We start from the raw sequence: 12,794 nt of genomic DNA, 5'->3' as shown, positions 1-12,794 counted from the left end.
ATGTCACAGCACTGCTTTTAGTTGCCCAAGAGGTGACTGAGGACTGAGAGCAGCCAAAGGAATGGGCAGCCATGCTCAGGACAGGCAATTTTCTTACTCTAGTTGGAATTTCAGCTCTAATTTTGAAGGGGGGAAAAAGTTGGAGAAGCTGGTTTTTAAAAAGAATTTCCCACAATCTCATTATTTAATATTGTGGAGTAATGGAAAAGTAGAGAAACAAGGAACCAGAAATTACTGTCTTTGTTAAGATTTCTAGTCAGCCAGCAATGTGCTTGCAGTAATGCTGGAAGCAAAGAAGCATTCAATTCTGAGTCACTCAAGGGAAAGATGCAAAGCATCCAATCCTCCATTCATTGTGCAGCAATCCCTTAATCTGGTTTTGTAACTCCAGAGATGAAGTAGAGGCAAGGAGAAAGTCTCAGTATATTTGTTTTCCTCTATTTGTGTAATTTGACATATTAGACACCCTAAAATACATTTAATGTTGATAGTACTTTCTGTCTGCATAGACTCATCTCCCTGTGATACATTTCAAGTATGTCGGCAGCCCTGTCAGTCCATAGGGTATGAGAGCCAATGAAAAAGTAGGATAGACTGAGTTTTACCTAAACTAAGTGTTAAGCCTGTGTCTGCCCCCTCTACTTAATCATATAATGTTCAGCTAACACTTTTCAAGATCCTTCTGTTTTTTCTGAGCCTGTCTGATTCATAGAACTGCTTTATTGCTCCCCTACAGATTACTCCCTTAAAACTGCAGCTCTTGGTATCATATGATAGCTGTGGGTTTTACTCCTGAAACTTCTTGTTGTGGTTTTGTAAAGGTTTTTGATTTTTGTGATTGAAAACAATGAAACCTGAGAAATGTGACAGCTGAGGTCCAAAACCACAAGAAAATGAATCATCTTGTTAGTATGCATCTTTGGAATCATTCCTCTGCATTTCAACATAAAGCTCTGCCACTTTCATTTACTCAGCATTTGCAGTTGTCACGTGCCTGTTTTGTGAGCATTATAGAGCCCTTACAACAGGTAAAACCAAACCTCTCATAAAATACTTGTGTAAAGATTCAGCTAGTGTAAGTACTGAGCAACAGGGAGAACCTCTTCCTCCTTGCTGGTAAAGCAACCTTTCTGCTCCCTGCTTTTTCTTTAAAGCCCTAAAGCAACACTTAATCATGAGAATTCCTGAATGCCATTGTATTCAGTGACGATTGTTTTTGCCCATGGTGTGAATAAATACTACACATGAGTGGTCTGATCATATTACAGCCAGTCACACCTTTCTACCTTTGTAGCTGGAAAGGGACTGGCAGCACTGTGCACTGCTAACTCAGCCCTGTGGATAAAATACCAAGAGCACAGACAATAAAGAGATTCCATAACAAATGCATGTTACAAAGGCTCTAGACTCTAGAGACCCAAGTAATGCAAACATGTGGAAAACATGAAACTCCAGCAATCCTTAAACTGATTGGATAGATGTCTGCACATATGGACAGGAGAGCTCAATCACTGCTTCCTTCCTTATTAAATTCAAGCCCTTGAAAATTATTTTTTACAAACCAAAGGTAATTTCCAAGGACAGCATGGAGCACAGTGAGGTCACGGGGGAAAAGTGAGGCTTGCCATGACATGTAAGTGGGTGTGAGAGTGCAAGGACGTGTTGCTCTGAAGGAGCTGTGCAGGCTCCTGCAGCCCTGGCCCTGTCACATGGATCATTACATAAGGCTGGAACAGCAGCACGTGCCCCACTGGAGAAGGGACCGGTTTGGTACCTGCTCCTTTCCCAGAGGCAGCTAGAGCAGGATCTGTCATCACAACACTGCAAAAGCAAAAACTGTTCTTGCTACTCTCAACACTTGTGTTTCTTCTTGTTCCCTTGCTTTTGGTTGTATTATGAACTCAGTGCTAGGGGGAGGTTTGTTTGTTTTCTATACAGAGGAGTGGAGGAACAGTGGGAGTGAGGGTGATGCAAGAGGAGTAAGATATTAGTCTTAGAATAATACTCTATTCTAACTTTTTGTGGACTACAAACTCCAGGCATTTGTTAGGGATTAAACACTTGTTTAATTGTGTAGCTTGTACACAGTTTTACTCAAATGCTACCTGTTCATAAGCTCTGAATTGCATGGAACTGTCAGGGTCCAGCCTGACCTGTTCACAAGCAAAAAAATGCCCAATATGAAAAGTAATGAAGTCCTAGCTATGGCTTTGGACATATGTAAACCAAAGTATATGTCTTTTATTATCTAAATTGAGATAGCTGGAAAAAGTAGCCATTATTCCAAAGAATCTTGTGAAATAAATACTAGAAATGGATTTCAGTCTCAGGGTAGAGGCAGTATTGAACAGTCATTTACAAAGGAAAATGAATGCATTGAGAGGGGGTGAGGACAATGGAAGTTGTACCAGTGCAAAAACTGAGTAACACAGGCACACAGAGAGGTCAACTACATTTCCATGAGAATGCAAAGACTTAAAAAAGCTAATGGACAGAAAATAGCACAACTACTAGCTGTAGTTTCTATTAGTAGTTGCATTGGGTACTCAAATGAACAGACAGCTTTCTCAGGCTGCTTTGAAACTATAGGTCAAATTATTCCTCAGGAAGATGAAAATGCTTCTTCACTGGAGCGATTTTGGGTATATACAGGTGCCAGCAAGAATTTGGGTCCTGTCATGTTGAGCAGTAAGAGTTTGTTGGATACGACTCAAAATAGTCCAAGGGAATAAACCTACAGGGGTAAAAATCCTACACATGACTGTGCACCTGTTCAGTCTGAGGAGTGGCAGTTTACCAAACATTCCAGTGTTTAATTAAGCTTTATGATGGGCTATGAATGTGGGTACAAAGTGCAAACCCCTTGCCCTTCAGGGTGCCAGTTTCAAGCTGTCAAAACCAGGAGTCCTGTTTTCTTTACAGTGATGGAGCCTATCTCCTTCACTAAGGAAAGTCCCTTTTCTTGATGCAAATTTACATTTAAATGACTGAGTTACACAACTCATACTCAGACAAAACTTGCATGGCCTGGATTCCAGTACAGCTTAGCTGCTTTGCACCAGCTGAAAATTTGGCCCAGCATTTTCCCCAGACCCTTTTAAAAGATCAAGAGGGGTTTGTCCAGAGAATGGCAGAGGCTGGTAAGGAGGAATCTTCATAAACAGTGAGAGTTGCCCATAATCTTCAAGCTGCAGTTTTCAGTCTTGGCTGCCTGAAGCCAGGTACTTAAATGACAGGGAACTGAATAGGAGCTGCAGGTGGCAAACACATCTGAAAGCCAGGCTTCTAATTAGGTCTCTAAATATGAATTTCAATGCCTGCATTAGAAATTTAATTTCGGGAAAGAAAAAATTCATGTGTATCATACTGCATGAGCGAAATTCTTTATGAGCAGCCCTACCAGCATGTGGTTGAAAACCTAATTTCTTATGCTATGGAAGTTGCTTCTAAACTAGGTATTCTAGTGAATTTGTAAGATCCTAATGATTTTCTGGAAGTGCTTTCGATCAAACTACAACATATCTCGTTTGCATTCTCGTGAGTTAGAAAACCACTCATCTTTGTTATGTTTCCTTCTTTAGCAGCTGTAGCACTCGCAGGGCTACCATGTAAGTCAATTATAACCTTCTAAGATTATCATGTTGGAATATGAATAGAGTTTGTAATGGCTTTTTTCCTTTCTCTGCTATATATCAAGAAATCTACTGGTGAAAAAGTACTATAATTTTCAGTTTTTAAATTAGCATAATTAAGAGGAGGCCAAAGGCAAGAGATATTAGCACTTATCTCCACATGGGGTTGTTAGCTCTTATTTCAAGGTACTTTCTTGCAGCAGGGGAATTTCTTGGAGAAGACCTGAAAGGGTAGATTTTCTTTGCTGTCTAAAAAGCTCTGAGATAGTCTTTTCCTGGAATCCTGCATCTCCCTAACAGAAATGCACCTTGAAGGGATTTTTTTTCCTTCTTTTTTTCTGCAGGTTTGTCTCCTCCCAGCCCCTTGCAGATCAACTGGCATCTGTGTGCAAGGTTGCCTTTGAATTTTCATTAGTGAAAGTTCTGTAGTGAAGACGGGCTCAGGGAGGAAAAGCTTTGTAGATTGTTTCGTTGGTTTTTTTTTTAAAGAACTCTGTATGTGCACAGATCGCTGTTCCCATCCAGGCCATGTAAAACTAGAGTAAGAGTCCTCTCACATTTGGGCCAGAGTGAAGCATGGCTGTATGGAAGAAAGCACCCAGTGCATTGGGGGGATCAGTTCAGTATTGTCACCACTACAGTGTGCAATGCTGAAGAAATCTGTAAATATAATTATTGCAGATACTGCAGAGCAGGCTGTTAGGGCCAGGTCTTCTGCTTACACAATTGCCTATGACTTTAATACTATCTGGCTTTACCTTTAAAAATAAAAGGTAGGTAAATTAAGATGGATTTAAATACTGCAGTAATGAGTGCTGCAGCTTCTGACTCTGAAGAACAGTAAATCATAGCTGAACAATTTGGCTCCTTTGCACAAAATTTTAGGACATGTAGGAACTTAAGGACATAAATCAGTTAGTGAAGGGTACGTGAACTAGCAGAAGGAAATTATTTTCAAAGAGCTAAGCAAAATATATCTCCTAGACAACCAGGTGAAAGGAACATTCTTGCTCTCTCTGTGCTAATAAATATTTAATTTATTTCAAGCATCAGCAGGAGTCATTAGAGAATATCTGTCAAAATACTCTCTGAATTGCTTTCATAAACATTAGAGTCCAGTCTATGCTCTGTCTTTGATTGCAGAGTTTGGTGTCATGCCAGAGAGGATCCCCTGGCTTATCTGGTCTGTTTGCTCTATAGGACTGGAAATGCTGATCTTGTGAATACAGTCAGCATTGCACTGCAAAAATATTCCAATGCCTTCAGTAGCTTTTTCCACCTTCCCCTCTCGTGGTCTCAGTGCTGAAACACCTTGCTGCAGCTCCTCTGCCCACCCTGATGCTGCTGTGTGTCACTGTTGCCTGCTGCTCCTTCAGCTGCTGTGCATCCCCCAGGAACACTGATTTTCTAGCAGGGTCTCTGGCTGCCAATCATGGGCTGCTGCCTCCAGCTCAAGCTTTATGGAGTGTTGGCCACACTCCTCTCCCGTATTGGTATGGTCCAGCCACAGCCTTGGGACCAGCTGCAAAACTGGAGGCACTTAAGGAACGAAAACCTGAGAGTGTAGCGGATTTTATCAGATAAATACTCTTTATGTCTGAGGCTCCCTGTTGGCATAAGTTACTGATTTATTTCATTATTATCCAACACATAAGCATGCAATGTCACGCAGCACATAAAGTATTTTATCCACAAGGCCTTCAAACAGAGATCTGCAAAGCTGCAAAGGCTTCAGTGTGTGCCTCAATTTATGTTCCAATAAAGCAGAAAAAATGGGCATCTCAAGTACATGTGCAAGTCTCTACAGGCTTTGGGTTCCATATTTAATACTACTGGTATCAGAGGATGATGTTAACAAAGGAGTGAGATTAAAAATTTAGGTTGAAAGAATTAGTATAAATGCAAAAAAGATGTGGAAGTGATGGATTAGTTCATTTTTAATTATGCTGCAGGTAGACAGCTGCTTAACAGCTCAATTTTCCTATGTTCATTCAGCAGCAGTAATGGTTAGAAAAAGACTGCTGCATTTCATAGTTACTGCCATTCACCCTCATGGTTTCTTTAGCACAGGATCACTTCATCTTGGAGGCATCCTAAAAGCCAGATATTTGAAGATAATGTAGGCTGGGGATTTCCTCATTTCATGCACACCCATTCTCCAAGTAAATAACTAGCTTAGATACTGCCAGCTGTGCAGTCCCAGCAGGACAGAAAGCTGCCTGTTTTACCTTGGAGCCAAACTAACAAAAAAATCAAATTTTTACTCTCAAGGCTGATCTAGACACCTTTTTGTGAACATATTATCCATGGCCAATTTCATAGAACAGACAATTAAGGTTAGAATATTGTTATCATGTGAGTAAAGGCTTTATATTCAAATCATCCCAGACAGATATGCAAAGTTGCAAATATTTTATTAAAAGCTGCCAAAGCCTAATGCCCTATTTTTAGGCAGTTAAGTGCAGAGCTTTGAAAAATTATGATTTGCATTTGAAATTCCTGAGACAACAGAAACTGGCTAAAAATGTAGGCCATAATTTATGCATCAAAAGTGCCATGAACAGCTGATGTGTTTTGCTGTTTTGTAGCAATCTGAATTCATACAGCTCAGATTTAGACCTTAAAGCCAGAAAGTCCTTTTGATAAATTACACGGTAAACACCCAGAAATTAACAGCATGCTGGAACTATTTGTTAACATAAAGTATCCTTTTGCCCACTTCTCAGTGCATTATGGCTGTTTCCATCTTATTTTCAATCTGTGTTCAGGAGGGTAGGAGGTCGTCTGCTCAAGGTGAGCATGTAATGAGATCTGTTGTTGCTGGAATTGCTAGTGAGAGGCCATTTCAGGCAGAAACCCTATGAGCAGTTTAGTGAAAGGATAGTTTTTTCCCATTGGGAGTAATTTATTGTAAGACAATGAATTTTTGTTCAAATTGATGGGAAGAGTTCCAGGTTGCAGTAACCAGTAAAATAAGCGTATTTGGTTATTCATAATCTGAGAAATATCAAAAGTCATTTTTGTCTGGCCCAGAATATCATCAGCAGTGGTTGTGCTCTGTCAGAGGAACCAGTAACCCCAAACAGTTTGAAGTTAAACTGTGGGTAATTACTTTAGCAGCAAAGCCCTAAAGCCACCTTTGCCTGATGATCCTCTGCGCTCGTAGCCAGAGTCAGCCAGGTGGTTACTAGCCTGAGTCATATTCATCCCTTCCTTTTTCTGATGGATTTTTTTTACTGCTCAAGTACATATTTGAAAGAATACTTATTTCAGAGAGATGTTCCTTGTAATGTTCTTCTCTGCTTTGAAGTTTAATAAAAACCTATGCCTTTATCTACCAATGAGCTCATATTATGTGTGTTGTTCAGACCTGAAGTCCTGCAGAGTGGCTTTATTCTCTGTCACAGCCTACATGTGTACCTTGAATTTGTGGAGCAGGATACACTTGCTTGTGTCAAAGCATACAGGAAAGCAAATGATGAGGTACTACCTTGACTGTTTCCCAAAAGTATTAAGTAATAAAATGTCAGGTCATTTAGACAGCTTTACACTATGTAAATTTCTTGCTTTTCTTTTATTGCTCTTAGCATATGAAGATGGGAGTTTGAGTTGTTTTGAGATCTGATATTTGGGATCAGAGCCACAACAAACAGTTCTGTTTCAGACACAGAAACCTAACCCAAAGTGTGTATATGAAGAAGAAAATCAAACACAATCCAATGTACACAAGTTAAACTGTATAAAACTGGTTTTCTCTCTTAATTAATCTTCACTTGACATGTTGTTCAGGTATTGTTTTCCTAGGTGGATTTTCAGCCTCACTGAACTCTTTAAACTTCTTGTTCCCATTAAATCAATATCAATGATTTTATGATGCAGAGCTGGTTTCTCCAGTTATGAAGAAAATATTTGCCAGATTTCTTTTAATGACTTTATTTTAAATTATTTACCTTGTCCTTTAGATCAAAAACTTTTTGTCTGAGATTTCTTCTATTTTTTTTTTTTTTGAGGGTGGAGTTTCACTTCTGAGTAAAAGCATTGGCTCAGTATTTTGCACTTATTTGAGGGAGTGCAGATATTTACAGAGAAGAGCTTGTGCACATGCAAATATGAAACAGGTTTTACAAGCTACGGTGCATTTACCATAAGAGTGAACTTGGGCAACTGTAGAGGAACTGATGTTCTGTTGGTTTGCATAATGGTGTTCTTGTACTAACCTGTCAACACAAAAGTCTAACAGAACTTAAAAACCCCAAAATTTTAAGATTAATGCAGACTGACTTCCTGTTATATGCCTTCAGATAAGATCTAAAGGCATAGAGTTAATGAATACTTGTGCCAAAACAATGCTAAGACCATAGAATGAGGAAGGTAGGGCATGGATGTGCTTTCAGGGCCTCTAATTACTCTTTATATTGCTGTTACTGTAGCCGTGAATAATGATAATATGATAAACATACTAATGATGATGATGATGATGATGATTTAAAAAGTGGCTTCAGGGTCTCTGTGTGCACCTGTATATTTATGAGATGTAAGGCTGGAAGTTTGCCAGTGTGGCCGGACATCTGAGGAAAAGTGTGGCTAGGTTGCCTTGTGTACCCAAGAGAGCATTGCTATTTGCAGGTGTGTGGGTCTGAGTTCTTGGTGTGTTTGTAAGTCAGGGTCTCTCACCTCAGAGCCAGCCTAGGGTGGTCAGCACACAGGGCCATGGGGTGTTGAGACCTTGAGGAGCAGCCTGACTGTACAGAGAGGATTATATGAGCCCAGTCCTGTGTATGTAGCTACCATAGGATTTGTGTGAAACTAGAGTGTACGTAGGTATCAGAAGACTCGGTGTCCTTCAAATGGTCTGTTGCTATCAATGATTTTATTAGGGTACCTTGCTGCAAAGCTTTGGGAGCCTGTGACTGCAGTCTCAGCTGGAGTGATGTGTTTTGGTTTTGATCCATCACATGAGAATTATCTGTAAAAAGGGAGGTGCCCCAGAGAGCTGCAGCTCAACCAGCAGGTGCTTATGTAATGATACAACCTAATTTCAGCATAGCAGTTAGCTGTTGTTTAAATACTGTTGTAATCTAACTGATAAAACTATTAATTGTCATAACATGCAGACATATGTGTGTGGAGCCATAGCATGGGATCCTGCCTTAGGAGGAATAAAGACAACTTCACTGGAAGGCATTTCTTTGGGAAAGAACTTAACATTATTTCAGCATTTTTTCACGCTTTGTATTTAAACACGGAATTTTTCCTTCCATGATCTGTCTCATCCTCCAGTCTATAAGACAAACTGGCTACAAATGCATGTTGGAAACTGCATTAACTGTTCCTAGCAATACAGATGTGTACTGATGATATATATTTCTGTAGGAGATCACGAATGGGACATCACACCATGATCAATATGATCAAGTGAAGCTGTTTATTACAAAGTTCTATACATCTTTATACTTTTTAAGGCACTAATCACGTGTTATATGCTGCTTTACAATTGGTCAAGCCCTAAAAGCAGGCGTCTCTCTGCTTGCAGTGATTGGTTTAACATATATTGCGCACACAGGTATTTTGTAAATTTCTATATGTTACTCTTTATCCATTTATGCATCCGGGAGTGCTTTCTCACATCGTTTCTTCTTTTTCTCATGGCCTTGCAAGTTCTTGGTCCAACTGCTTACTTACCCAAATGCGCTGATTCTCACACGTAGCTTAGATTGTTCAAGTACCATGAACCTTGCACGTAGGCTGGAGTTGGATTGCTCATATTCACATCCTTGCTCTTGCAGAAAATTCTTCTCTACATATTTCATACAATATCACTTCATATATTGAGTATATATCTATACACATACATGCTATGTGTCCTCACAATTGGTGCCTTCACAGGGCTTAGGTCATGTGACCTTGTATCATCTTCTGGTTTTGATACCAAACATGCAGGGTACCACTAGTGATTCAGCTCAAGGCAGTTTCTGACAGTTGTGCAGCCCTCCTCACCAGTCCTGGGCTTTCTTACCTGGTGGGAGGAGAAGCACATCGTGTCCTTAACAGGAATCACCACAATGCCAGGGTCTACAAGCAACTGTGACTTACAATGCACGAGAAGGGGACACTCTCAAGGTCCTTCTCCATTTGTTTTTGGGCTCTTCTGAGAAAAAGAATCACAGAAATTAATAATTTATATTTTCTGTTTGCCTGTGCTGAAGAGCAGGGCTAGAGGAGCTAGTCAGAGAAGCTCTCTTTGGCCAGAGAAGCTACTGTGCAAGCTGCTGGTAAATGAGTCCTAGAGGGGTGTCCCTGGAACCAGAATGTCTCATATCTAAAACTGCTCTTGCACAAAGGGTGTTCTCACTCCTCTCCCTGTGTTAGGACCCATGAATTGAGTACTGAACTGAGATTTCATAAGACCAGCTTTGTGAGTCTGACAAGAATTCTCTATCTACTTCAGAAAAAACATTTCTTCATTTGGTTTTAAGACAGCAACAGGTCAGACCAGCAATCTAACCTGTGCTGAGCCCAAAGTTAAAGCCCGATTTTTAAATTATAGCAGCTGCTCACTTTTAATTGCCACCAGACTGCAGCACCTAGACCTTGCTGTAAATAGAGAGGCTGCTTCTGTCAAGATGCTTTCACAAACAACAATAGGCACTATTTGCTTTGAAATATTCAGAATGACACTTGCAGAGTTAAAAGAAAAAAGGGGACTTTTATATCAACGTGCATGACTTACAAAGATGCTGCAAAATAATTGTTGTGCCACAGGTATTCTGTATGCACAGCAAGGGAAAACACTGACTGTGTCAGAAGTCAAAATTTTTGTGGGTTTTTTGGGTTGGTTTGTTTGTTTTGGTGGTTGGTTGGGGATTTTTGTTCTTTGTTTTTGTTTTTTTCTTTTATTGTAAATGCCTAATTAAGCAGAGCACTAGTGAGTACAAGCTTCTGAGAGTTTTATTAACAGGACTCTTTTACCCTCTTATTGTTTACTGAAAGTCAAATGTTATAAAACCCTGAGAGTTGTTCAATGTGTGTTTAGGTGAAGATGTATGCCTGTTATTTGGCAATTTTGTGACCCTGGCATTACAAAGACAGGTAGGAAGGGAAACATTTTTAGAGACATGGTGCCAATAAACTGCACATGCCCACTGTTCTAGCCGTTCACCAGCATGGTGGCACTCTGTTGTGGACATGGAGCCCTACTTGGCCTATAGAGTAATAAATCTGCAGCCATCTATTGTAAATTCAGGAAATGCTGACTGGTAGTTATGGGTAACATCTTTCCTAAACAGGGCATTGCTTTCTTGTCGTCAATGAGTCGCAGATAAAATTTTCTAGCTTAAACTGCAACAAGCACACTTGAAAAGGCTATTTTCATTTTATTTTATATTTTACTGACTTTACCAGGTAAGAAAACTCCACAGATGGCAGTTTTCTATTAAATATTTATTCTATATTGTTTTTCTTTCCAAATTGCTTGCAGCTGTATAGTTTGTTGGGCTTCCCTGTTATCAAATATTTACAAGGCTTTTGCCTGTGACTCCACATTATATTGCACAGCATGTTCTACAGATAATGCACAAATTCTCAGAAAGGCTGGGACTGCCCTTGTACTTTATGTTAATATTTGTTCTCTCAAACATATCAATTGCTACCCCACTCTAAGACATAATTTCATAGGAATCCATAATATTCTGTGTATAACCTTTGGATCTGTCCACATATATGAATAATTAAGGAAAGATCATCAAGAAAGGGTAACTAGGACTTAGTAATTACTACGTGACCTAACATATTCTTGATGAACCTCTGTAAATTTCTTGTAGTGATAGTTTTTATTATATTGCCCATGGTGTAAACCTACAACAGTGTTAAAACTGATATTCTAGTGGTAGAGCAAGAAAATGTTTTTCTCACACCATAATTATTTTCAAGACCTTAGCTCAATTTTCCCCTTAGGTTGGGATTAAGAATCTGTAACTTTTAAGATTAATGAACTCATAATCTGATATTTTATATTGTTAATTACTTTATAATTTCAACTAATATATTTCATCCTGTCAGTTTTAATTTTACTATTGTTAAACATTTTAAGAGTAATGTCATTCCAAAAATTATAAGATGTGCTTGACAACAGTTCAGAAGTTACTGGGAAGAAAGGAAGACAGGTAAACACAGACATAGAATAGGATCACATACACCTTTCTGTGTGTATTTTGTAGCATATAGACAACGACCAAATTGACCTGTGGAAAAGACATCACGAAAGGTATAAAGTTGCTGGAGATCTGACAGTTTTTAAAAATTATCTGTATGTTTGTGTCAGGTATGAGTTCAGTTTTAGATTGTTTTCTACATAAAGATGATCCCAATTATTCTATTACTGCGACAATACATTAGTGTGCAGATCCTTGAGCTACAGCACCTACTCTCTCTCTGCATTGAATTTGCTATTCTCTTACGCAGGTTTTAGGGAACAAGCCAGAGCTTCCTGAGTGTGATGATGATGACGATGAGCTGGCTGATATCACAAACAGGAGAAGCGCTAAACTATATATGGTGAGTTATTTATTGATTTACTCATAATTAGGTATGCTCAACCTAATAGTAGTCATGCTAGTATCATGCCTTTACTCATTCTTTCCTCATATGTGGAGTTCTGGCTTCATTTACAGAACTGCCCTTATTTTAGTTTATTTGAAGCCAATGGACAAGTCTCTCAAAGGATGTCAATCAAGATAGTCCAGGTAGTTTGAGGGGAAAAAATGGATTATGTTTCTTTTTACTCAGGAAACAAGTTAAGCATGGCCTATGAACTACACAGTGCAGGTCAAAGAAGAATTAACTGCTCTTAATTCATCCTGTCTTCTTAATTTTAACAGGGAGACTTCTAGTAGTCATATATGACTTAGTTGTTCTTAGCAGAGTTTAAAAGATGGACAGTTACATTATATTTTATATATCTACAACTTTATTCCTTTCCCCATCATCACTAAACAAGGAGGACTTGGCTAGCAAGTGGCTACACTCTGGCAGTATGGAGTGCTCCTGGATCCCCGTGTGTGTGACCCTGTATGTGCCATCCACAATAACTTGGAAGCTGCTGTGAGGTGTGAGAGGGGACGAGTCCCTCCCTCTGCAGCTCCTGCAGCACACACACCACAGGAC

General features: G+C 39.4%; 1 protein-coding gene across 1 annotated transcript in view; it reads left to right on the top strand.

The window, feature by feature from the left end:
• SCIN (scinderin) overlaps window positions 1–12,794 on the top strand; it is a 49,373-nt gene that overhangs the window by 21,762 nt on the left and 14,817 nt on the right. Inside the window, exon 5 of the mRNA XM_063411412.1 lies at window positions 12,093–12,185. Coding sequence (XP_063267482.1) covers window positions 12,093–12,185 — 93 coding nt within the window. The remainder of the gene's footprint in view (window positions 1–12,092; window positions 12,186–12,794) is intronic.

This window comes from Prinia subflava, chromosome 1 (assembly GCF_021018805.1).
Source record: "Prinia subflava isolate CZ2003 ecotype Zambia chromosome 1, Cam_Psub_1.2, whole genome shotgun sequence".
Classification (NCBI taxonomy): Eukaryota; Metazoa; Chordata; class Aves; order Passeriformes; family Cisticolidae; genus Prinia; species Prinia subflava.
This window is presented reverse-complemented; position numbering and strand designations above follow the sequence as displayed.